This window comes from Bos grunniens, chromosome 13, assembly GCF_055505025.1.
Source record: "Bos grunniens cultivar Pamir isolate PY7600 chromosome 13, Bosgru_T2T1.0, whole genome shotgun sequence".
NCBI lineage: Eukaryota > Metazoa > Chordata > Mammalia > Artiodactyla > Bovidae > Bos > Bos grunniens.
In genome coordinates this window covers 39,849,046-39,872,930 of record NC_141177.1, presented here as the reverse complement: position 1 = coordinate 39,872,930, position 23,885 = coordinate 39,849,046, and the positions used below count along the sequence as shown (strand labels likewise).

General features: G+C 42.1%; 1 protein-coding gene across 1 annotated transcript; it reads left to right on the top strand.

Annotated features, from left to right (window-relative positions):
* LOC147360786 (aldo-keto reductase family 1 member C3-like) lies at positions 1 to 23,611 on the top strand. The gene is made up of 9 exons (XM_086331107.1): positions 1 to 114; positions 3,135 to 3,302; positions 4,381 to 4,497; positions 6,668 to 6,745; positions 7,163 to 7,285; positions 19,268 to 19,377; positions 20,314 to 20,479; positions 20,672 to 20,754; positions 23,410 to 23,611. Exons 1-9 carry the CDS (start codon positions 22 to 24, stop codon positions 23,450 to 23,452), a joined length of 981 nt encoding a protein of 326 aa, XP_086187233.1. The 5' UTR covers positions 1 to 21; the 3' UTR covers positions 23,453 to 23,611.
* The last annotated feature ends 274 nt before the right edge of the window (positions 23,612 to 23,885 follow it).

Genomic DNA, 23,885 nt, shown 5'->3' with positions numbered 1-23,885 from the left:
AGAGTCCGCTTAGTCAGAGAAATGACAATGGATCCCAAATACCAGAAGAAAGTGAAGCTTAATGATGGCCACTTCATTCCTGTTCTGGGATTTGGCACTTTCGCACCTCCAGAGGTAAGAGTAGTGGTTTGGGGTTGAGATATAAATAGTAAGTGGCTGAAACATGAGTGGAAGAGAACTTCGGTTGTCAAGCACTGAGCTCCTGTGTGACTCTGGGAGGATCTCGTGGTTCCACTAACCAGGCTAGAAACATGCCCTGTGAAAGGGGAGAGAGCATCCAGTCTTCACTCTGCATCAGGGCCTGAGGCTGTGCTCACCTGCAGATTACTCTGGGTTCCCCTTCAGTTTCCGTCTCTTTCCCAGCTTATCAGAAGAGGTGAGACGTGGCTGTTGAGAACACTGACTGTCAGCTGTTTGGCTTTGAGGGCGATTGCAATGGTGGGGTTTCTTTGTATATTTCATTCCAGAACTCTTCCCTCCTTCCAAATTAGTATTTCACCCAGAGCAGTATTTGAGGTGGAAGGTCCTGAAGATGAGGTGACTGGAATCTAATGGGAGAGAATTGCTTTTCTACTGCGGGATACCTGCTTGGTCCAGGCGACACACGGCAGCTATGCTTTGCTTTGTGATTCTGTTTGTTCTTGGAAACTTTTTCCAATGGGAACTATAGTATCATTTGAAGGGATAAGCTACAATCTTACAGGTCAGGCTTCGTACTGTATTGTTGGGTTTTGTAGTGTCTTTTTATTAGAGTATTGTTTTTAGTGCTTGGGCATAAGAGAGACTAGTGGACAAGTCTCTAGACTGGAAGCCAGAAACTTTGTTGTCCATCTTTTTTTAGAGTATGTAGTTGTGACAAGGGACTGGTCTTTAAACTTTGAATCTCACTTTTCTAATTTATAGAACAAAAGAAAATATTCAGAGACATTTTGCAGATAAAAGATCGGGATTGTTCACTTTGCAAAATGTGATGAATGGAGAGAAGGGTCCAGCCTAGTACTGAGCTCACTGGTTCATTCCTCAGTACATCCCACAAGGCACTCGATTGTCAGGAAAACCAGGACTAGACTCAACAGAGGGAACTTGGACCAAGCATCTACCTCCTTGAAACATGAAAGATCCTGCTTTGCAGAAACATATTGAAATAGTATTCAGCTTGAAAAGGGAATTTAATTCCACCATTTGCAACCACACAGGTGAACCTGGAGAATAGTAAGCAAAGTGAAATAAGCCAGAAATAGAAAGACAAATACTGCATGTTCTCTTCATAGGTAGAATTTAAAACATTGAACTCATAGAAGCAGAGTGTAGAGGAATGGTGACCAGAAGCTGGGGACAAGAGTGGGAAATAAGGAAAGATGTTGGTCAAAGGTCCAGACCTTTTGTAATGCAATGAAGTCTGGAGACCTGATGTACAGCATGGTGACTATACTTGAATACAATGGGTTATATTTTGAAATGTTATAAGAGAATATATATTAAGTATTCTCACAAACACTCCCCAAAGTTAGCTATGTGAGATGATGGATCTGTTAACTATCTTGATTGTGTTAATCATTAACAATAGATAGTTACATGAGAACATCACTTTGTACTGATTGAATAGACACAGTTTTTCTTTGGCGTTTTCTCTGTAATATATACTGGTAGACACGGATCTTAGAAGCTTTCACCTGGTTTCTTGATGCATTTCAGTTCAGTTTAGTTGCTCAGTCACATCCAAACTCTTTGTGACCCATGGACTGCAGCACGCCAGTCTTCCCTGTCCATCACCAATCTCCCAGAGCCTGCTCTAATTCATTTCTGTTGAGTCAGTCATGCCATCCAATCATCTCATCCTCTGTCATCCCCTTCTCCTCCTGCCTTCAATCTTTCCCAGCATCAGGGTCTTTTCCGATGAGTCAGTTCTTCACATCAGGTGGCCAAAAGTTGGAGCTTCAGCTTCAGCATCAGTCCTTCCAATGAATATTCAGGACTGATTTCCTTTAGGATTGACTGGTTTGATCTCCTTGCAGTCCAAGGGACCTTCGAGAATCTTCTGCAACACCACAGTTCAAAAGCATCAGTTGTTTGGTGCTCAGCTTTCTTTATGGTCCAATTGTTACATCCGTATGTGATACTGGAAAAATCATAGCTTTGACTAGACAGTCCTTTGTTGGCAAAGTAATGTCTCTGTTTTTTAATAAGCTGTCTAGGTTGTTGGTCCTAGCTTTTCTTCCAAGGAGCAAGCGTCTTTTATGCCTTCATGGCTGCAGTCACCAACTTCAGTGGTCTTGGAGCCCAAGAAAATAAAGTCTGTCACTGTTTCAATTGTTTCCTCATCTATTTGCCATAAATGCTTATTGATACCACCTCTAGGTAATAGGATCAGTAGTTTGGTGAATGATGCTTATTGGTACCTCTTTTTTCCTCACATATTTCTATCTTAAATCTAGTACCTGTCTCCTCTCACCATGACCCCCCCCAAAGAGAATAATTGTAACTTTCTCATCATTGGTGTGTTCAAATTTTGATTTTAAATTAAAGTTGCTTTAAATCTTTGAACCTAGACCAGAGCAGTGTGATTTAATATGGGCTAATGAATCAGGGCTTCCCTAGTGGCTCAGATGGTAAAGAATCTGCCTGAAATGTGGGAGACCTGAGTTCGATCCCTGAGTTGGGAAGATCCCCTGGAAAGGGAACTAGCAACCCACTCCAGTATTCTTGCCTGGGAACCACATGGATGGAGGAGTCTCATGGGATACAGTCCAGTCTTGATGCTTTTATCATACATAAAAGCATTTTATGCTTTTTGTTGATTTTGCTTCAGACATCTCACAGTATAAATCCTATCCATGACTACAAGTTTATTCTGAGTCCTTTGGATTCTTCCAGCAAATCACTGAAACTGGTGGTGGGCTTGGAGTCCTCTGATGCCTGTGATCAACCACTGATCACATGGGGTTGAAGGGTTCCTGGGTGCCCATTGAATCACTGACCAGGAACGTTCAGGGAAACTGTCATGGGTCCATCACCATACATACAGAGCTAAACAAAGGCATGAAGAAATGTGGGTTCTTAGTCAGATCAAGCTTGTGTCTTAGCAATCTCTTAATGATGTGAATATTCAACAACTACTTTTCTTGCTTACATAGGTTCCTAAGAGTGAAGCTCTGGAGGTCACCAAATTTGCTATAGAGGTTGGATTTCGCCATATTGACAGTGCTCATTTGTACCAAAATGAAGAGCAGGTTGGCCAGGCCATTCGAAGCAAGATTGCAGATGGCACTGTGAAGAGAGAAGACATATTCTACACTTCAAAGGTGCTGTGTGTGTTGTGTGTGTGCACGTGTGTGCAAGTGACTGGGGGCAGATGACAATTACATAACAGGACCAATAGTTTGCTGAACAGTGCTCATTGGTACCCGTTTTTTCACACATACTTGTATCTTAAATCTAGTATCCTTCTCCTCTCACTGTGCCCCCTCAAAGAGAGTAATTATAACTTTCTCATCCTTGGTGTGTTCAAATTTTAATTTTAAATTAATATCACTTTACTTCTTTGAACCTAGAGCAGAGCAATGTGGTTTAGTATGGGCTAATGAATCAAGGCTTCCTTGGTGGCTCAGATGGTTAAGAATCTGTCTGAATTGCAGGAGACATGAGTTCGATCCCTGGGTCGGGAAGATCCACTGGAGAAGGAAATGGCTACCCATTCCAGTATTCTTGCCCGGAATCCGGTGGACAAACGAGCCTTGTGGGCTACACTCCAGGGGTCCCAAAGAGTCAGACACAACTGAGCGGCCAAAACTATACTATATTTACTTAATGAATCAGACCACCTGGGAGCAGATTATAGGTTTTCTTATCATCTGGGAGACTTCTTGAATTTCTTCATATTCTGAATCTCAGTTCTCAGCTCCAAGAGTAAGAGAGCATTTGAGAGGCACTTTGTACATTACACAAAATGCAGCCAAAGTGTCTTGAACTATGTTTTTCTCACATTAATATGTTCAAAGCTCTTTTCCCTACAGTTATGTAAACAAGATAGTAATTAACTTTGAGAAGATGGATTGTTTGATCAAAATAGACTAAGTTTGTGTTTTTACACTCTATCAAGCATAATTCAGTTGATGGGCATGGTAATTATTTGATAAAGTTATTTATATCTTGATTCATTTCATTCCATTGTGAAAGATATACTGATGACAAATTCAATCAAATAATGAAATTTACATGGCTAGGTTAGATACAGAATGGAACTCCAGAAGAAATGAAATGGTTTTTCCCATGGTCATCTCTTTCTAATGGATAATAATGCCTAATTATTAGATGAAAGAAGACAAACACAATTACATATAGCAATCATTTCCCACCGCTTCCTTTGTTTAATCTCTGCAGGTTTGGTCCACTTTCCTTCGACCAGAGTTGGTCCGACCAGCCTTGGAAAAGTCACTGAAAGATCTTCAACTGGACTATGTCGATCTCTATATTATTCATTATCCAGTGCCTCTGGTGGTAGGTGATTAGTGTCATCAGCTCTGTTTTATTTCATGGGTCAGAATGCCTATAACTGGCATGGATGGTTGACAAGATTTTTTAGTAAGTTTGAAGGTTTACATTAGACTTCAGTTCAGTTCAATTCAGTTCAGTCACTCAGTCATGTCCATCTCTTTGAGACCCCATGAATTACAGCACACCAGGCCTCCCTGTCCATCACCAGCTGCCAGAGTTCACTAAAACTCATGACCATCGAGTCTGTGATGCCATCCAGCCATCACATCCTCTGTCATCCCCTTCTTCTCCTTCCCCCAATCCCTCCCAGCATCAGAGTCTTTTCCAATGAGTCAACTCTTCGCATGAAGTGCCAAAAGTATTGGAGTTTCAGCTTTAGCATCAGTCCTTCCAATGAACACCCAGGACTGATCTCCTTTAGGATGGACTGGTTGGATCTCCTTGCAATCCAAGGGACTCTCAAGAGTCTTCTCCAACTCCACAGTTCAAAAGCATCAATTCTTCAGCACTCAGGTTTCTTCACAGTCCAACTCTCACATCCAGTATTCTTATATATACATGACCACAGGAAAAACCATAGCCTTGACTAGACGGACCTTTTTTGGCAAAGTAGTACCTCTGCTTTTGAATATGCTGTCTAGTTTGGTCATAACTTTCCTTCCAAGGAGTAAGGGTCTTTTAATTTCATGGCTGCAATCACCATCTGCAGTGATTTTGGAGCTCAAAAAAATAAAGTCTGACACCATTTCCACTGTTTCCCCATCTATCTGTCATAAAGTGATGAGACCATATGCCATGATCTTAGTTTTCTGAATGTTGAGCTTTAAGCCAACTTTTTCACTCCCCTCTTTCACTCTTTCATTCACTTGGCCTTGGAGTACACTAGCATAGAATCCCCTAAATAATCATTTGTGATCATTATTTTGGGGAGGTTCTTTGAATCTCTTACTTGCCTCTAAGAGAAATGTGTTAAGTAATCTGAGTGTCTCTGCCTCAAAATCTTGAGGAAGTGGAAATAGGCAAGTCCTGTGCATGGTGCTGATTAGGACTCAGTGTCTGGGGATCTCACTACAGAGTTTGATGCAGAGTGCTGAGTGCTGACATGGCCTCACACCTGAACAGGATGAGGTTTTCTCATCTCTCACCCTTTCATGTTCCATGGATTTGGTGATGTCCTTCTGGGTGGGTCTAAACCTCACAGTCTTCTCAGGACTCGGGAGACCTGGCCTCCACTGTCGCCTGTGTTCATGGTGATGTTTGCAGACTGCACTTAGCCATTAAGAACTGTATTATGTAGAGGGGAATTTTCCAGTTTTTCAGTGGTTAAGACTGTGTACTTTCATTGCTGAGTCAGGGTGCTTTGAGGGAGTGGGTTCAATTCCTATTAGGGAACTAAGATACAGCAAACCCATGGCACAGTCAAAACAAAACAGCAAGAACAGCTTCTATTATGCAGAACAATTTTTTAGAATACAGAATTCTGCTCAAGCCATCCTTTGCCAAAGAGTTTATTGGACTATGTAGAGGGCAATTCTCATCTACATAGATTTAAGGATTCCTAATACTTAACAGAAATGTCTCTGTTTTTCTATTCCTTATAATGACATCACTCTTGGTTTGTTTTATTTTTATCTCAGCATTTTCCATGGGTGCCAGAATGACCTTGATCTGTTCAAGCCTCAGTCTCCAGAATTGAATATGTCTGCTTCTTCCACATAGCTTATCAACCTAAAGAGAAACCTTGCTGGTTCATGTGTATGCCCTGAAGCTATCAGATGTTCAGAGTGAAAGGAATTCTGATATTTAGTCCAGGTCAAGATTGCAATTTTTATGCCAGCAGTAAGGCATAACTTACTGGCACTCCCTGCACAATAGAGGCAGTTTTCAAGAAGAAAGTATAAGGGGCAGAAAAAAATTCACTTTAGGCACTGAGAGTTCCCATGAGAATGTAGGGAAATTATATCTATCAAAACATATAAGAGATTACTGGAAAACTGCCTCCTAAAGACATTGCTGATAACTCCATTTGCAAACCTCTTTGCAAATATTAGTATGCAGAATGTAAAGGAACCTCACAGAAGTTTAGCATCCTGGTCCCAGATGTGCCTGGCAGGCTGGCTAAATGTGGAGAAATTATTTGGTGATATCTCTGAAATGACTGCTTCTATTCCAGCCAGGGGAGACACTTCTCCCAACAGATGAAAATGGAAAACCGATATTTGATTCAGTGGATCTCTGTCTCACGTGGGAGGTGAGTCTGGGGAGGAGAGAACCGGGGGAGGAGCCAGGAGAGGGGGAACCTCCTTCATCTCTTCCACTCATGAGAATTTGCTGTGGACCATCACACTCAGCAATTCATGAATCTAAGGGCTGGGATGCTGGGGTTGAGGGGAGGGAACCATTGCTGAAATGTTCACAGAGAGGAATGAAATGGAGAATTTGGGACAGTGTAGATAGACATCTCTTTCGTTCCATGTGATTGTCTTCTCCAGGGTTTTCTAAGGAGGAGATGCTACTTCTTCTTTTTCTTGTGTTATGACCTTCTTCCCCTTTATCTTCTTGATAAGCAAAGCTAATTCTTGACCAGAGACCCTCTTAACGATTTTTCAGCATTTCTTATTGCTATATTGCCCATTCCAAGTGACTGCTCACCACCCCTCCCTCCCAGGCCCTGGAAAAGTGTAAGGACGCAGGGCTGACCAAGTCCATCGGGGTGTCCAACTTCAACCACAAGCAGCTGGAGAAGATCCTGAACAAGCCGGGGCTCAAGTACAAGCCCGTCTGTAACCAGGTGAGCAGCTCAGCTCCTCTCCCTCCTGCTCTTCAGAACCTCCTTACACTGGAGCCTGATGTCTGTCTGTCCTTCCCCCCTGTTCATCCGACTTTTATGGAGTGAGAAGTCTACAGAGCTGAGCCTGTGTCTGGACTGTGTGAACAGAATCTGTAACAGTATCTTTGATCAACTCTGGGTGGAAAAGTTGGGGATGGCTTCCTTCTCAATCGTGGTGGGGACTGAGGGAAGGTAACGGAGATGAAGGAGGTGAAATTCCTCCAGAATTTAGAGGAGGGAGGCATTTCCCTGAGCTGAAAGCATGACCAGAAATCAGGTGTGAAAGTTCTTGGATGAAACTGTACACGAAGGAAGAGCATGAAAACATGGAGTGGGAAGTAAATACAGAGAAAATCCAAGTGAGACAGGTGTTAAGGGTTTGTGTGTGGTTTAGATGCCTAAATCCTTAGTCTTGATGTCCCAGCTTCAACAGGGAGCACAGTACACAGAAATGTGCTAGGGAATATGAAAGTCACCCAGGTCAGAGCATGAAGTTAAACGCTTATGTTGATCTAAACCGTTGATAGTGAAAGGTTGTTGTTGAATCACGTGAAGACACTGGGATTCTTGGCCCCCAGAGGAGAAGAATTCAATCCGGGGCCAGAGACAAGGCTTGATCACTCAGACCTTCTGTGTAATAAAGTTTTATTAAAGTATAAAGGAGATAGAGAAAGCTTCTGACATAGGCATCAGAAGGGGGCAGAAAGAGTACCCTCTTGCTAGTGTTAACAATGAAGTTATATAATCCAAAGAATGTCTGGAGGTTGTAAAAGACCTCATCAGACCTACTCCCATAATTTCCATTTTAAGATAACACTGTCCTCAGGCAGGATACAACCTTGTAAAGACCAGGTCTACTCCCATAATTTACATTTTAAGATAACAGAAGGTTTAATCCAGAGACTGTCCTTAGGCAGGATTCGTTATTGTTATATAATCCTAAGGAATGTGGAGAAAGAAAAAAAAGTTTGTCCTTTCTTCCTCCTTGAGAATTCCAGACCCCTCTCTCCTTGGGGACCCCTAGACTCCTTATCAACCTGCCTAAGAACGAACTTTCTCAATAGAAGAGTTACTCAGGAATTAGAGCAGACCTTGTGATTTCAGTTCACTTCAGTTCAGTTGCTTAGTTATGTCTGACTCTTTGCAACCCCATGGACTGCAGCACACCAGGCCTCCCTGTCCATCACCAACTGCCAGAGCTTATTCAAACTCAAGTCCATTCAGTCATTGAGGCCATCCAACAATCTCATCCTCTATTGTCCCCTTTTTCTCCTGCCTTCAATCTCTCCCAGCATCAGGGTCTTTTCCAATCAGTCAGTTCTTTGTATCAGGTGGCCAAAGTATTGGAGTTTCAGCCTCAGCATCAGTCCTTACAGTGATCATTCAGGAAGGATTTCCTTTAAGATTGACTGGTTGGATCTCCTTGCAGTCCAAGGGACTCTCAAGAGTCTTCTCCAACACCACAGTTCAAAAGCATCAATTCTTCAGCACTCTGTTTTCTTTATGGTCCAACTCTCACATCTATACACGACTACTGGAAAAAGGATAGTTTTGACTAGACGGTCCTTTGTCGGCAAAGTAACGTGTCTACTTTTTAATATGCTTTCTAGGTTGGTCATAGTTTTTCTTTCAAGGAGCAATCATCTCTTAATTTCATGGCTTCAGTCACCAACTGCAGTGATTCTGGAGCCCCCATAAATAAAGTTTCTCATTGTTTCCATTGTTTCCCAACTATTTGTCATGAAGTGATGGGACTGGATGTTAGCATCTTCATTTTTTGAATGTAGAATTTTAAACCAACTTTTTCACTCTGTTTCACTTTCAACAAGAGGCTCTTAGTATGTCTTCACTTTCTGCCGTGAGGGTGGTGTCATCTGCATATCTGAGGTTATTGATATTTCTCCCAGCAATCTTGATTCCAGTATGTGCTTCAGACATCCAGGCATTTCACAAGATGTACTCTGCATATAAGTTAAATAAGCAGGGTGAAAACTTAAGCCTTGACTTATTCATTTCCCATTTGGAAACTGTCTGTTGTCCCATGCTTCCCTGATGGCTCAGATGGTAAAGCATCTGCCTGCCATGTAGGAGACCTGGGTTCGATTCCTGGGTCGGGAAGATCCCCTGAAGAAGGAAATGGCTCCAGTTTCCACTCCAGTACCCTTGCCTGGAAAACCCCATTGAGGGAGGAGCCTGGTAGGCTACAGTCCATGGGGTCACAAAGAGTTGGACACAACTGAGCGGCTTCATTTTCCTTTCCTGTTGTTCCATATCCAGTTCTAACTGTTGCTTCTTGACCTGCATACAGATTTCTCAGGAGGCAGGTAAGGTGGTCTCGTATTCTCATTTCTTGAAGACTTTTCCAGTTTGTTGTGATCCACACAGTCAAAGGCTTTGGCGTACTCAATAAAGTAGAGATAGATGTTTATCTGGAACTCTCTTACTTTTTCAGTGATCCAGCAGATGTTACCAATTTGATCTCTGTTTCCTCTGTCTTTTCTAAATCTAGCTTAAATATCTGGAAGTTCATGGTTCATGTACTGTTGAAGCCTGGCTTGGAGAATTTTGAGCATTACTTTACTATTGTGTGAGATGATTGTAATTGTGTGGTAGTTTGAGCATTCTTTGGCATTGCCTTTCTTTGAGATTGGAATGAAAACTGACGTTTTCCAGTCTTGTGGCCAATGCTGAGTTTTCCCAGTTTGCTGGCATATTGAGTGCAGCACTTTCACAGCATCATCTTTCAGGATTTGAAATAGCTCAACTGGAATTCCATCACCTCCCCTAGCTTTGTTCCTAGTGATACTTCCTAAGGCCCACTTGACTTCCCATTCCAGGATGTCTGGCTTTAGATGAGTAATTACACCATCATGATGATCTGGGTCGTGAAGATCTTTTTTGTATAATTCATCTGTGTATCCTTGCCACCTCTTCTTTATATCTTCTGCTTCTATTAGGTCCATACCATTTCTGTCCTTTATCGAGCCCATCTTTGCATGAAATGTTCCCTTGGTATCTGTAATTTTCATGAAAAGATTTCTAGTCCTTCCAATTCTATGGTTTTCCTCTGTTTCTTTGCATTGATCACTGAGGGAGGCTGTCTTATCTCTCTTTGCTATTCTTTAGAACTCTGCATTCAAAGGGGTATATCTTTCCTTTTCTCCTTTGCCCTTCAGTATTCTTCTTTTCATAGCTATTTGTAAGGCCTCCTCAGACAACCATTTTGCCTTTTTGCATTTCTTTTTCTTAGGGATGGTCTTGATCACTGCCTCCTGTACAATGTCATCAATCTCTGTCTGTAGTTCTTCAGGCACTCTGTCTACCAGATCTAATCCCTTCAATCTATTTCTCACTTCCACTGTATAATCGTAAGGGATTTGATTTGGGTCATATCTAAATGGTCTAGTGGTTTTCCATACTTTCTTCAATTTAAGTCTGAATTTGGCAATAAGGAGTTCATGATCGGAGCCACAGTCAGCTCCCAGTCTTGTTTTTGCTGACTGTATAGAGCTTCTCCATCTTTGACTGCAAAGAATATAATCAGTCTGATTTTGGTATTGATCATCTGATGATGTCCATATGTAGAGTCTTTCCTTGTGTTGTTGGAAGAGGGTGTTTGCTATGACCATTGTGTCTCTTAGTAAAACTCTGTTAGCCTTTGCCCTGCTTCCTTTTGTACTCCAAAGCTAAAGTTGCCTGTTACTCCAGGTGTCTCTTGACTTCCTACTTTTGCATTCCAGTCCCCTATAATGAAAAGGACAAATTTTTTGGGTGTTAGTTCTAGAAGGTCTTGTTGGTCTTCATAGAACCATTCAACTTCAGCTTCTTCAGCATTACTGGTCGTGGCACAGAGTTGGATTACTGTGAGACTGAATCGTTTAGCTTCTAAACAAACAGAGATCATTCTGTTGTTATGGAGATTGCATCCAAGTACTGCATTTTGGACTCTTTTGGTGACTATGATGGCTACTCTATTTCTTCTAAGGGATTCTTGCCCACATATAATTAATGCTTATCTGAGTTAAATTCACCCATTCCAGTCCATCCAGCTCACCCATCCAGTCCAATCATAATCCCTAAAATGTTGATGTTCAGTATTACTATCTCCTGTTTGACCACTTCCAATGTGCCTTGATTCATGGACCTAACATTCCAGGTTCGTATGCAATATTGTTCTTTACAGCCACAGACTTTGCCTCCATCACCAGTCACATCCACAACTGGGAGTTGTTTTTGCTTTGGCTCTGTCTTTTCATTTTTTCTGGAGTTATTTCTCCACTGATCTCCAGTAGCATATTGGGCACCTACTGACATGGAGAGTTCATCTTTCAGTGTCCTATCTTTTTGCATTTTCATGGGGTTCTCAAGGCAAGAATATTGAAGTGGTTTTCCATTCCCTTCTCCAGTGGATCATGTTTTGTCAGAACTCTCCACCATGACCTGTCTGTCTTGGGTGGCCCTACATGGCATGGCTCACAGTTTTATTGAGTTATACAAGGCTATGGTCCATGTGATCAGTTTGGTTAGTTTTCTGTCACTGTGGTTTCCGTCTGTCTGTCCTCTGATGGATAAGGATAAGAAGCTTATGGAAACTTCCTGATGGGAGAGACTGACTGAGGGGTATGGCAGGTCATTGCAGACCAGTACCTCTGCAGGAGAAACTCAAACATAGACTCAAACATAGTTCTAGCTCAGTCTCTGTGGGGTCTCTGTGTCCTGGTGTGCACAAGGTTTGTTTGAGCGCTCCGAGGTCCCTGGCAAATATGAGGTTTGATTCTAAATGTGATTTTTCCCCTCCAAAGATGGAGAAGCTCTATACAGTCAGCAAAACCAAGACCAGGAGCTGACTGTGGCTCAGATCATGAACACCTTATTGCCAAATTCATATTTAAATGGAAGAAAGTTGGGAAAACCAAAAGACCATTCAGGTATAGTCTAGTCAAATATAATCAAATCCCTTATGATTATACAGTGGAAGTGAGAAATAGATTTAAGGGCCTAGATCTGATACACAGAGTCCCTGATGAACTATAGACAGAGGTTTGTGACACTGTACAGGAGACAGGGATCAAGACCATCCCCATGGAAAAGAAATGCAAAAAAGCAAAATGGCTGTCTGAGGAGGCCTTACAAATAGCTATGAATAGAAGAGAAGTGAAAAGCAAAAGAGAAAAGGAAAGATATAAGCATCTAAATGCAGAGCTCCAAAGAATAGCAAGGAGAAATAAGAAAGCCTTCCTCAGTGATCAATACAACAGAATGGGAAAGACTAGAGATCTCTTCAAGAAAATTAGAGATACCAAGGGAACATTTTGTGCAGAGATGGGCTCGATAAGAACAGAAATGGTATGGACCTAACAGAAGCAGAAGATATTAAAAAGAGGTGGCAAGAATACACAGAAGAACTGTACAAAAAAGATCTTTATGACCAAAATAATCACCATGGTGTGATCACTCACCTAGAGCCAGACATCCTGGAAGGTGAAATCAAGTGGGCCTTAGAAAGCATCACTATGAACAAAGCTAGTGGAGGTGATGGAATTCCAGTTGAGCTATTTCAAATCCTGAAAGATGATGCTGTGAAAGTGCTGCACTCAATATGCCAGCAAATCTGAAAAACTCAGCAGTGGTCACAGGAATGCAAATGGTCAGTTTTCATTCCAATCCCAAAGAAAGGCAATGCCAAAGAATGTTCAAACTACCGCACACTTGCAATCATCTCACACACTAGTAAAGTAATGCTCAAAATTCTCCAAGCCAGGCTTCAGCAATACGTGAACTGCGAACTTCCAGATATTCAAGCTGGTTTTAGAAAAGGAAAAGGAACCAAACATCAAATTGCCAACATCCACTGGATCATTGAAAAAGCAAAAGAGTTCCAGAAAAACATCTATCTCTGTTTTGTTGACTATGCCAAAGCCTTTGACTGTGTGGATCACAATAAACTGTGGAAAATTGTGAAAGAGATGGGAATACCAGACCACCTGACCTGCCTCTGAGAAACCTGTATGCAGGTCAGAAAGCAACAGTTAGAACTGGACATGGAACAACAGACTGGTTCCAAATAGGAACAGGAGTACATCAAGGCTGTATATTGTCACCCTGCTTATTTAACTTATAGGCAGAGTACATCATGAGAAATGCTGGGCTGGAAGAAGCACAAGCTGGAATCAAGATTGCCAGGAGAATTATCAATAACCTCAGATATGCAGATGACACCACCCTTATGGCAGAAAGTGAAGAGAACTAAAAAACCTCTTAATGAAAGTGAAAGAGGAGAGTGAAAAAGTTGGCTTAAAGCTCATCATTCAGAAAACTAAGATCATAGCATCTGGTCCCATCACTTCTTGGGAACTGGATGGGGAAACAGTGGCAGACTTTATTTTTTGGGGCTCCAAAATCTCTTCAGATGGTGATTGTAGCCATGAAATTAAAAGACGCTTACTCCTTGGAAGGAAAGTTATGACCAACCTAGATAGCATATTGAAAAGCAGAGATATTACTTTGCCAACAAAGGTTTGTCTAGCCAAGGCTATGGTTTTTCCAGTGGTCATGTATGGATGTGAGAGTTGGACTGTGAAGAAAGCTGAGTGCCGAAGAATTGATGTTTTTGGACTGTGGTGTTGAAGAAGACTCTTGAGAGTCCCTTGGACTGCAAGGAGATCCAAAAAGTCCATTCTTAAGGAGATCAGTCCTGGGTGTTCATTGGAAGGACTGATGCTAAAGCTGAAACTCCAATACTCTGGGCACCTCATGTGAAGACTTGACTCATTGGAAAAGACTCTGATGCTTGGAGGAATTGGAGGCAGGAGGAGAAGGGGGCGAAAGAGGATGAGATGGCTGGATGACATCGCTGACCCAATATACATGAGTTTGGGTGAACTCCGGGTGTTGGTGATGGACAGGGAGGCCTGGCATTCTGTGATTCATGGGGTCGCAAGGAGTCGGACATGACTGAGCGACTGAACTGAACTGAACTGTCTTGCTGGGGCTTCTCCATTGCCCTTGGATGTGGGGTACCTTTTTTTGGTGGCATCCAACATTCTCCTGTTGAGAGTTGTTCAGAAGCGTGTTGTATTTTGGAGTTCTCACAGGAGAAGATGGGCACATGTCCTTCTGCTTCTCCATCTTGAATGCTTGTAGACTTATCCCCTGAGGCAACTTTTTTCATTGATACTATTTCATGGGGGCTTTTTGGTTAATATGGGTACCGAAAATACGAATTTTTCTTTGCCTTGTGGAGTTAAGGGAATTGTCGAAAACAGTCTTTAAGATCCAGAACTATAACTGGCCTATTCTGTGGTATGGCTGAAGGTCCCCATAGTTTGTATTACTGCATTAATAGCTCAAAGCTTATGAAGCAGCCTCCAAATGCCTGATTTTTTATGGACTGTGAAAACTGTGAAAACTGGAGTATTCCAAGGACTAATACTCTCCTCTATGTGTCCTGCTTGAAACTGTTCTTCTACCAAGTCTTGTAAATGTGTAAGTTTCTCCCTTACAAGAGCCCATTGATCCACCCAAACAGGTTTAGATGTAAGCCATGTTAGAGGTATGGCCTGTGGTGGCAGAAACTTTGGTGGTGGTTTAATTACTAAGTCGTGTCTGACACATGTGACCCCCATGGAATGTAGCCTTCCAGGCTCCTCTGTCCATGGGATTTTCCAGGCAAGAATACTGGAGTGGGTTGCCTTTTCCTTCTCAAGGGGATCTTCCTGACCCAGGAATCGAACCCAGATCTCCTGCCCTGCAGTCAGATTCTTTACCAACTGAGCTATGAGGGAAGCCCAGAAAAACTTTAATGGCCCTCAATTAGCCCTTTTCTGTCCACTTTTGGCTGAACAGATAAAGGAGAAGGATCTCCCTCCTTTCCTAGCTCTTTTTCTGGTTGGCACCCCATTCTTGCCATCGTATGATCTGCCTTTTCCTCATTGGAAAGAACTAGGTGCCAATGGGCAAGCAGATCTCTGCCCCATAAATTACAGGGAATGTCTGCAGTAAAAGGTTGGAAGTGAGCAAGTTGTTTGTCGGGCCCTAGGCAAGGAAGAATTGTTGCACTTTGAGCAAATTGTTGAGGTTTCCCCAAGCCTAATTATCTTTTCCTGGGGTTCAGTCAGGGGCCAATCAGCTCACCATTGAGGAGAAGTAACGATGGAAATGTCAGCCCTAGAATCTAAGATTTCAGAGAACATTTTTGCTTGGATTTTAGCCTGACATGTGGGCCGATCTGAGAGTATTTGTTGAGTAAAGCACACTACTTGATCACCTGTGCTCCCAAATCCTTGTTCTCTGGTGACAGGATTATAGTTGTTAGGGGCATGGTAAGACAAGAGAAGGGGTTGAGCAATTTGTTGAGCTTGAAGAATGACATGGAATTAAAGGGAGAGAGCCATTACTTTAATTTCTCCTGAATAGTCTGGGTCAATAAGGCCAGGAAGAATTTGGAGGCCCTTAAGGGTAAGGCCACTTATGCCCAGAATGAGTCTTATGGTTCCTGGTGGCATGGGACCTTGGATCCTAGTAGGGATTGCTACTGGATGGTGGTGGTGGGGTATCCAATTCATTAATTCAGACAGATACTCAGGGTGGGAGGTCCAACCCAGCACTTCCACTGGTAGAGACTGAGAGGCTGGAGATAGGCTGAAGGGTGTGCTGGAGGTCCTCACAGTGTATGCCCCCACTGTTTGTGGGGCCTGGGGCTGGCCCTGATGGCGGTTTCCGGGCTGCAAAGGGGAACCGTTCTTATGGAATTTTGATCTGTATTGATTAACCCAATGATTGCCTTTTTGGTATCTAGGACACAGGTGTTTTATTTTCACCAGTAGGCGGAGGTATTGTAACATCTATTTTGGGCCCAGAACAGCAAGCCTTTTTCATATGTCTGGGTTTTCCACATTGAAAGCATTTGGCATGGGAAGAGCTAAAATTATTTTTAAAGGCAGCACAAATTGCTTGGGCTAGCTTGGCTTGTTTGTGAGCCTGTGTACCAACATTTTGACACTCTCGAACAAAATCGCCAAGGCTGTCATTTTGACGAATAGTGTTAAGGGCGGCCTTCGAATCTTTATTGGCATTTTCATAGGCTAATTGTTTTAACAAAATATCCTTTGCTAGGACTATTAATTTGACAGCGGAGAGCAGATGATAGCCGGTCTAAAATTCAGTGAAGTCTTTCTGGGTCTCTGTAATATTTTAAGAAATGAACCAGTAGGCTCGCTGAGTTCTCATACTGTCTGCCCCTGCTTCAGCAGCATTTTGCAATCTGTACATGTGCTCCCACCAGTATACATTAATAAGTCAATTGGGCATTCGGACTGGTAAATTGCCCTGTGCCTATGAGCATTTCAAAAGTAAGATTATCTCCATTGGCCAAATTAATACAGGCTTGTTCTTTGCACAACTCAGTACAAGAGACAAAAATCTGTAAATATTGGGGACCACTTAAAGCTGTTTTGGCTAGCATTTTAACATAATAAGGAGATCATTTCCCACGTAAACAAATTTCCAACAGCTCCCATGTATGTATACAGAGAATTGACCCCAATCAGTCTAACACTAGAATTAGTTCCTTTAAAACCTTGATGTCAAAAGTTTCATGGATTGCAATAACCTGAGTGGGATTATTGGGGTTGGGCCTGTAATCGTTGGGAAAGAAAGATGGTCCTCAATGTCTAATGCACCCAAAGGAAGGTCAGAGGCCATGGCCTGCTGAAACCAGGTCAGCGGCTTATCCTCCCAAGACATTTCTGGACCCAGTGGAGGCACCGGTGGTGGAAAATTGTCCTTGAGCTTAGGTGGCAGAGGGGAGGGTTAACAAGATGTCTGAAGACACCATCTTCTCACATTATTTCTCAGTCTGTATAGGGTATAGGACAAATCGCACTAGCCCCCAGGTGACAAATACCATCACAGGTATGCAATCCCCTCTCCTGTGTGCTGTTTTCAAATTTTCTCCCCCTGGATCCCAATTTTCAATATCTAGAGTGCCTTCTTCCAGAAACCAAAGATTATATTTAACCACCTCTCTTGGTAATTGCGTCAATTGCTTCTCTTTCACCTGTGCTCCTGCAGTCCGGAGAAGGTGCCTCAAAAGCTGGAGATGATGTTTCTCAGCTCATGTTTCTCAAATCCTTCCCCACTGACACCCTGACTTAGAAAACAAGGGACTTGCCACCCTTAGATTTTGAGGACCTGGTCACGATCCATGTGTCTCACCTGCCGCTCAATGTCTTCACTTTGAGTTTTTTCCCTTGAGGGAATCCTTCCTGACTTCAGGTCCCTGTTCAGGAGCCACCTGCCATGTCCAGCACAGAGGGTGAGAAAGACCTGAACCAGGGGTGAGCGTCTAATGAAAAGACAGACACATCTAATTTGCAAGTGGGGAATCAGGGGACCCTCCTGCTCTCCATGGCAGGAAGCCAAGATGTCTCCTTTCAGCCCGCACTTTTATGGGCAGAAGTCATGAGATCACTAGGAAAGAGCTATACTGGGGAGTTTGATCAGTGCACCATAAAGAGGAAGTAAAGTTGAGGCTCTGCTGTTGATCAGGAACATTTGTTTTGTTTCCACGGGGATGGACGCAGGGGCCAGCAGTGAAGCACAACAGAGAGCATGCCCAGCCCCAAGTCTGTCCATTCAGCATGCTTACTAGCACAATCATGAGGGCACAGTTTGCCGCACCCTTGAGCCATGGGGCAGGTTCTGGTTTCTGCTCTGCCAGGCTGCAACAATATTTTGCTGACCTGGGTCTGATTGTGGTTCACACGTAATTTTGAGTCATCTTAAGCTCTTTTAATGTAAAACGGTCACTCAGTCATTGTGTTACCAAGATATCCAGGCAAGGTTTGGACAAATACACTGTCTTTATCATTGTTATTTTGTGATGCTAATTAACTTGTTCCTGTCATCCTAGATTATGTAAATTAGTACTTAAATCTGAACTCCTTGCTACATTAAGGTTAAATATTTTGACAAGAAAACGTTAGTTGCATGCTTTGTCCCTAAATGAACCCCGGTAGGAAGTGCATGGTGACAAGTTGTCCCACTGTGAGTGACAGTACTTTTGTTCTTCTGGTAAAGCTATTTTAGCTGGATACTTTATTTGGAAATGTGTATTTTCCCTCTTGAAATTATCCAGTCATCTGTTGGATGATAACCATCATCAGGGGAAGTTTGATTTCCCCCAAGTTTTCATGTAATAGTTGAGAATCCATTGAGGACTTTCAATTGAATTAATTATTTCATTGGAATGTTTTTCATTATTTTCCATTTTAAACGCTCTTTTTAATCTTCTGACCTGACATTTTATTGTAAAAGTAAAATTGCCTCATTATTCAGGATAAAATACATCTATTCCTGTAAGACAGGAGAAAACACTGCACTCCTTCACATTAACTGTCAGTTTCTGAGAAAAGATTTATTGAAATAATCACCATCTGTGGAGAGAAGTGTTTTTGCTCTTTCTTCCTCTCTCAGGGATTTTTTTGCCTCTGTGTGCTACATTTGCTTTCACTCATGATTCCCTTTGGTGCTCAAATCTACCGAAATGTCACCAATGGGAATTCATGAAGCTGGTTCTTTTGCCTTCAGATGTTTCTTCATAAGACTCTGCAATTTCTTTCTTTCTGGCGTAGTTTGATGTCCAAAGCTTAGACGGCTCTTTTCCTGTCCCAGGTCTGGAATTAGGCACATGTCTTGGTCTGTTCAGTGGTGTTCAGCAACCAAGATCTGGTCAACAGAATTACTTGTTCTCAGTAATGTCATTATTTTTTACCTTTTCAGGGGACAAAAATATAATTAAAAAAAATTCTTTCCTTGATATTTCCAGTTGTAATGTGATGTGACACAGTTTTTCTTTAGCATATATAATTCTTACTTTTAAGCTTTCTCTGGTGTATTACCTTTTCATATAACCTGACACTCTTTTCTGTTGGTGTTCTACAGGTGGAATGTCACCCTTATCTCAACCAGAGCAAGCTGCTGGAGTTCTGCAAGTCACACGATATTGTCCTGGTTGCCTATGGTGCTCTGGGAGCCCAGCGGACATTACAATGGTAATGAACAGTATTGATGGTCACAAGGAGTATATCTAAATCTCATTTCTTGATGAAAATATTATTGTTCCATACTCAGTGCTTTGGAGATAACTCTCAAAGGGTAGAGGGGAGAGAAGACAGGTGGAAGAAATCCTCTTTTTTCCTTTCATCACCCAGCTAGATATCTTACATTGCATGTGTCTTGTATATATATTTTAACACAAGTTTCTGCATTAAAATCTCTATATAATCCCCCAGTTGATAACTAAGACATAAGCTTTCTCATATTTTACTTATTTATGGACTAATGAGCATATTACTATAATAGACTTACCAAGCCTCCCTCACCCTATGTCTAAAATCAGGACAATAATACATATTTCCAGATTTATCATGATTGAGAAATAAGTACAATTTGAACCATTTTTGTAAACATTTGTATAAAAATTGCACAATGTAAATAATTATGAAATGAACAGTCTTCATTTTCAGATTACTCAACTTTTATCAACACCTGAGACAAGTGAAAATTAGAAAAAAATGGAAAACAATATTTCCCAATCTTGTCCATCATGTTCTCCTTTCATACCATTGTCTTTACTTTTGAGCATTGATTAGAAAAGAAAAATAACCACAGAGAAGTAAAAAAGAAAAAAAACTCCATGAGTTCGGCAGTCCTGGTCTCAACTCAATAATGGATCTGAATCACCCACAGAGATCTGTAATCACAGAATAGGAGGTGACATATTTGAGGTTCTGTATCAGTTTGTCTTCAGTGAAGCCATGGAATTTTGTGTTTCTAACAAGATCCCAGGTGATGCTGATGATGCTGGTTCATGGACCACACTTTGAGAAGCGCTGGTCTAGAAGTGACATACCTGATATGTTTGGGAAGCCTCTTCATAAACTGAGCACTTAGTCTCAGCTCCTCAGCATTTCTGAATTTCCTTCCAGGATGAACCCAAACTTCCCCTTTCTCTTGGAGGACCCAGTTCTCTCTGCCATTGCCAAAAAGCACAAGCAAACCCCAGCTCTGGTTGCCCTTCGCTACCAGATACAACGTGGGGTTGTGGTTCTGGCCAAGAGTTACAACAAGAAGCGGATCAAAGAGAACATACAGGTGATGAGTGGGGCTGTGGGCAGAGGGCTCCTAAGGAATATCCCTCACGAGGGGCATTCTTTGTCTAACTGAGGACAGACATGGCTTCCCTTTCCCCTGTAGTTGTCCCCATCCAGTTGGAAAGTCCTCCAGTCCCCAGGGGGAGACTGGCTCCTTGGGGGAAAGATTAATGTGATTCTTCCTTCTTTTCAGGTGTTTGACTTTGAACTGACTCTGGAAGACATGAAAGCAATCGATGGCCTTAACAGCAATATAAGATACTATGATTTTCAACAGTAAGTGACTTGTATATATTACACACACACTGTTTTCTCTAGCATATAGCTCAGCAGAGGAATAAACTTTCTAAAGCTTAATTTCAGGGAGACAGCCCTGGTTTCCAGTATAGGAGTAAACCAGTGGCTTCCTGCAGACCTCAGACCAGAGGTTTCCTTAGGGTTCTGTCTCTGATCAACAGAAATGTGACTGGGACCCAGGACAGACGATCAGTAAAATCCCCAGTGTTGACATTGTGGTGAATTCACTACGTTGTGCCCCTAATCCCTGTGCCTGGTGTTCCTCCTCTCAGGGCCCAGAGACCCAGGAAACACAGAGGGCACAGTGCCTGCAGCCCATTCTTCTTTCAGAAAGTGAAAGCATTAGTTGCTCAGTCTTGTCTGACTCTTTGGACTCCATCAACTGTAGCTCCCCAGGCTCCTTCTTTCAGGGATGCAAATGTTTCATCTTTAATTCTTTGTAGATCAGGAGGAAATGATACATAATGACGTGTAATAAGGAATCCATCCTGAATTATATTTCTGCTTATCCCAACACAATTGTAAATGCATTGTTGATATTTCTGGAGGAGGGGCCCATGAAGGCCAACATGCTTCAGTGTGAGAAGTCACAGTGAGCCTGGCTCCACTCCGTCTCCTAAGCGTCTGGTGAATTTTCTTCCTGATGGACTTTTCTTTACCAAGACACTATCTATTTCTTCCAAATTTATCCCTTTACTGATCTTTTCCCCAAAACATCTCCCATTTTCCCATCCTTAAAATGTCAGCAAATGAATTTTGAGTATATCATGAACTGACCCTCTGGAGAGAGACTTCCGTCCTTAGCTGGACACACCTGGTAAGATCGTCTGGGTCTCTCTGGTTTCTTGAGTCAAGACTCACTCTAGTGTAGACTTTGTCCATCAGGGATCCATCCACTGGGGAGCTCCTACCTCCTTGACTTTACTTAGTTAGTACCATGGAATTCCAGCTGACGAATACTGCAGGAGGATGTCAGGAATGAAGAGAGAGAAGACTAATCAAACAGAGACATGTTTGGAGGGAGTTTAGAGAAAAGGGAACACAAATTAGTGATAAAATGAAGATTTAGTTTCAAATGAAAGATCTCAAAACTCCCCTTGTTTGTAGTATTCAGTCGCTTCAGTTGTGTCTGACTCTTTGCAACCCTATGGACTGTAGCCCGCCAGCCTCCTCTGCCCATGGGATTCTCCAGGAAAGAATACTCGAGTGGGTTGCCATGCCCATTTGAGGGGATCATCCCAACCTGGGGATTGAATCCATGTCTCCTGTGTCTCCTGCATTTCAGGCAGATTCTTTACCCATTGAGACACTGGGAAGCCTCCTTGTTTGTAAAGGAGGTATATATATTTATATGTACATTTACATATGGGCTTCCTAGTTGGCGCTAATGGTGACAAACACACCTGCCAATTCAGGAGACCTAAGAGGTGCAGGTTGGATCTCTGGGTTGTGAAGATCCCCTGGAGAAGGAAATGGCAACCCACTCCAGTATTTTCCTGGAGAATCCCATGCACAGAGGAACCTCATGGGCTACAGTCCATGGAGATGCAAAGAGTCAGACGCTTCTGAAGCTACTTAGCACACAGTACACATGCACGTATATATGGGCTCCCTAGGGGGTGGTAGTGGTAAAGAAGCCACCTGCCAATGCAGGAGACATAAGAGATGCAGGTTTGAACCCTGGTTGGGAAGATCCCTGGAGGAATGAAGGCAACTCACTCCAGTATTCTTGCCTAGAGACTCCATGGACAGAGAAGCCTGTGGGCTATAGTCCATAGGATCACTAAGACTTGGACACAACTGAGCGACTTAGTATGCCTGCATATTCATGTATATGTATATTATGATTCTGAAGAGACATGATGAAAAATGACAAAAGATAGCAAGTTACTTTTCTGTCCTCAAAAGCTTTATGCATATTCTGAGCTCTCCCTCATTATTCTGTGAATGCCAAGACTTACTCATCCTTGTAGGTTTATGTCGATAGCACAGCTCCTGGAACATGGAATGGCTCTGATTCACTCTTTAATGAATTGAGTTGAAAACAACAAATTTAGAAAGAAAAATCAGACTATAAGGAAGGAAATCATCAGTAATATTAATTAATAACAAATTTAGTCATACAATACAAATTAAGAAAGCAGTAATCACATTTTATAGGTAAGACTGTTTAGGTGTATGTGGTATTTCTTCCATTTAATAGTAATTCCTTAATGGAAGCACCCTGTATTTGAGGGGTGCTCAATATTCTTTTTCTGTTGAATGTATTTATGAAAAACAGCAAAGAATTCCTTGACTGTGATCCTTCTCACCACTTAGGGTCAAAAGTTCCACCTGTGTCTGAAATGACCTCCACAGTTACCCCTAGGTCTGTGCCCTCTTATAAATTGTAACCTGAGTCAAACTACCTGTCACTGTGGGGTGAATATTACACGTGAAGGTTGGGATTGGATGCAGGTGAATGCAGGTGCTGTGTGCACATGGAGCAGACACCTGAAGTGTGCTAGTTGGGGGAGAAGATGGGATGTGTTTATAGACTTAGAGTTTTAGCCCATCCTGACTGCATCCACAGACTAATGCTCTCCGTGCCAATATGACAAATTTAATAAATTATTTCTCCTCTTTCTCTTTCAGCGTGGTTGATCACCCTGAGTATCCATATTCTGAAGAATATTGACTGTGAGCTGTCCACCATGCATTCTACCAGAACTTCTTTTCCAGGGTTGTGAAGAGCATTTCTGTCCTTGGTGGAGATGTTTAAAAGAAGTGTATGAACTTTTGAAGCTTGTTTATTATTAAAAAAATTTTATGAAATAAAGATGACTTCAAATGCGAATTCTAGTTTTCTGTGATAACAAAATAATTTGGAAAATAAAAGAGAAAGGATAGAAAATAAAGATAACCTCTTGGTGCCTTTTCCTTTGTCAAAAATGAATTAGGTGATCTAATAAAGAAATGGAAAATTTTATTCAAGTCAGATTTGAGCACTATAACCCAGGAAGAGCATATCAGAAAGCCTGAGAACTTTTCTGTCCTCTAGAAGTCAAGGCACAGGGATGTAAGTTTTGGAGACAGAGGGCTCTGCATGGAAAGACATATTATTGACAGTG

Excerpts from the sequence above, each read along its gene's own strand:
- LOC147360786 (XM_086331107.1), top strand. The coding sequence starts at position 22 with ATGACAATGGATCCCAAATACCAGAAGAAAGTGAAGCTTAATGATGGC. Across the intron at positions 4,498-6,667 it reads ATTATCCAGTGCCTCTGGTG|CCAGGGGAGACACTTCTCCC; the intron begins GTAGGTGATTAG and ends CTTCTATTCCAG. Across the intron at positions 20,755-23,409 it reads AGATACTATGATTTTCAACA|CGTGGTTGATCACCCTGAGT; the intron begins GTAAGTGACTTG and ends TTTCTCTTTCAG.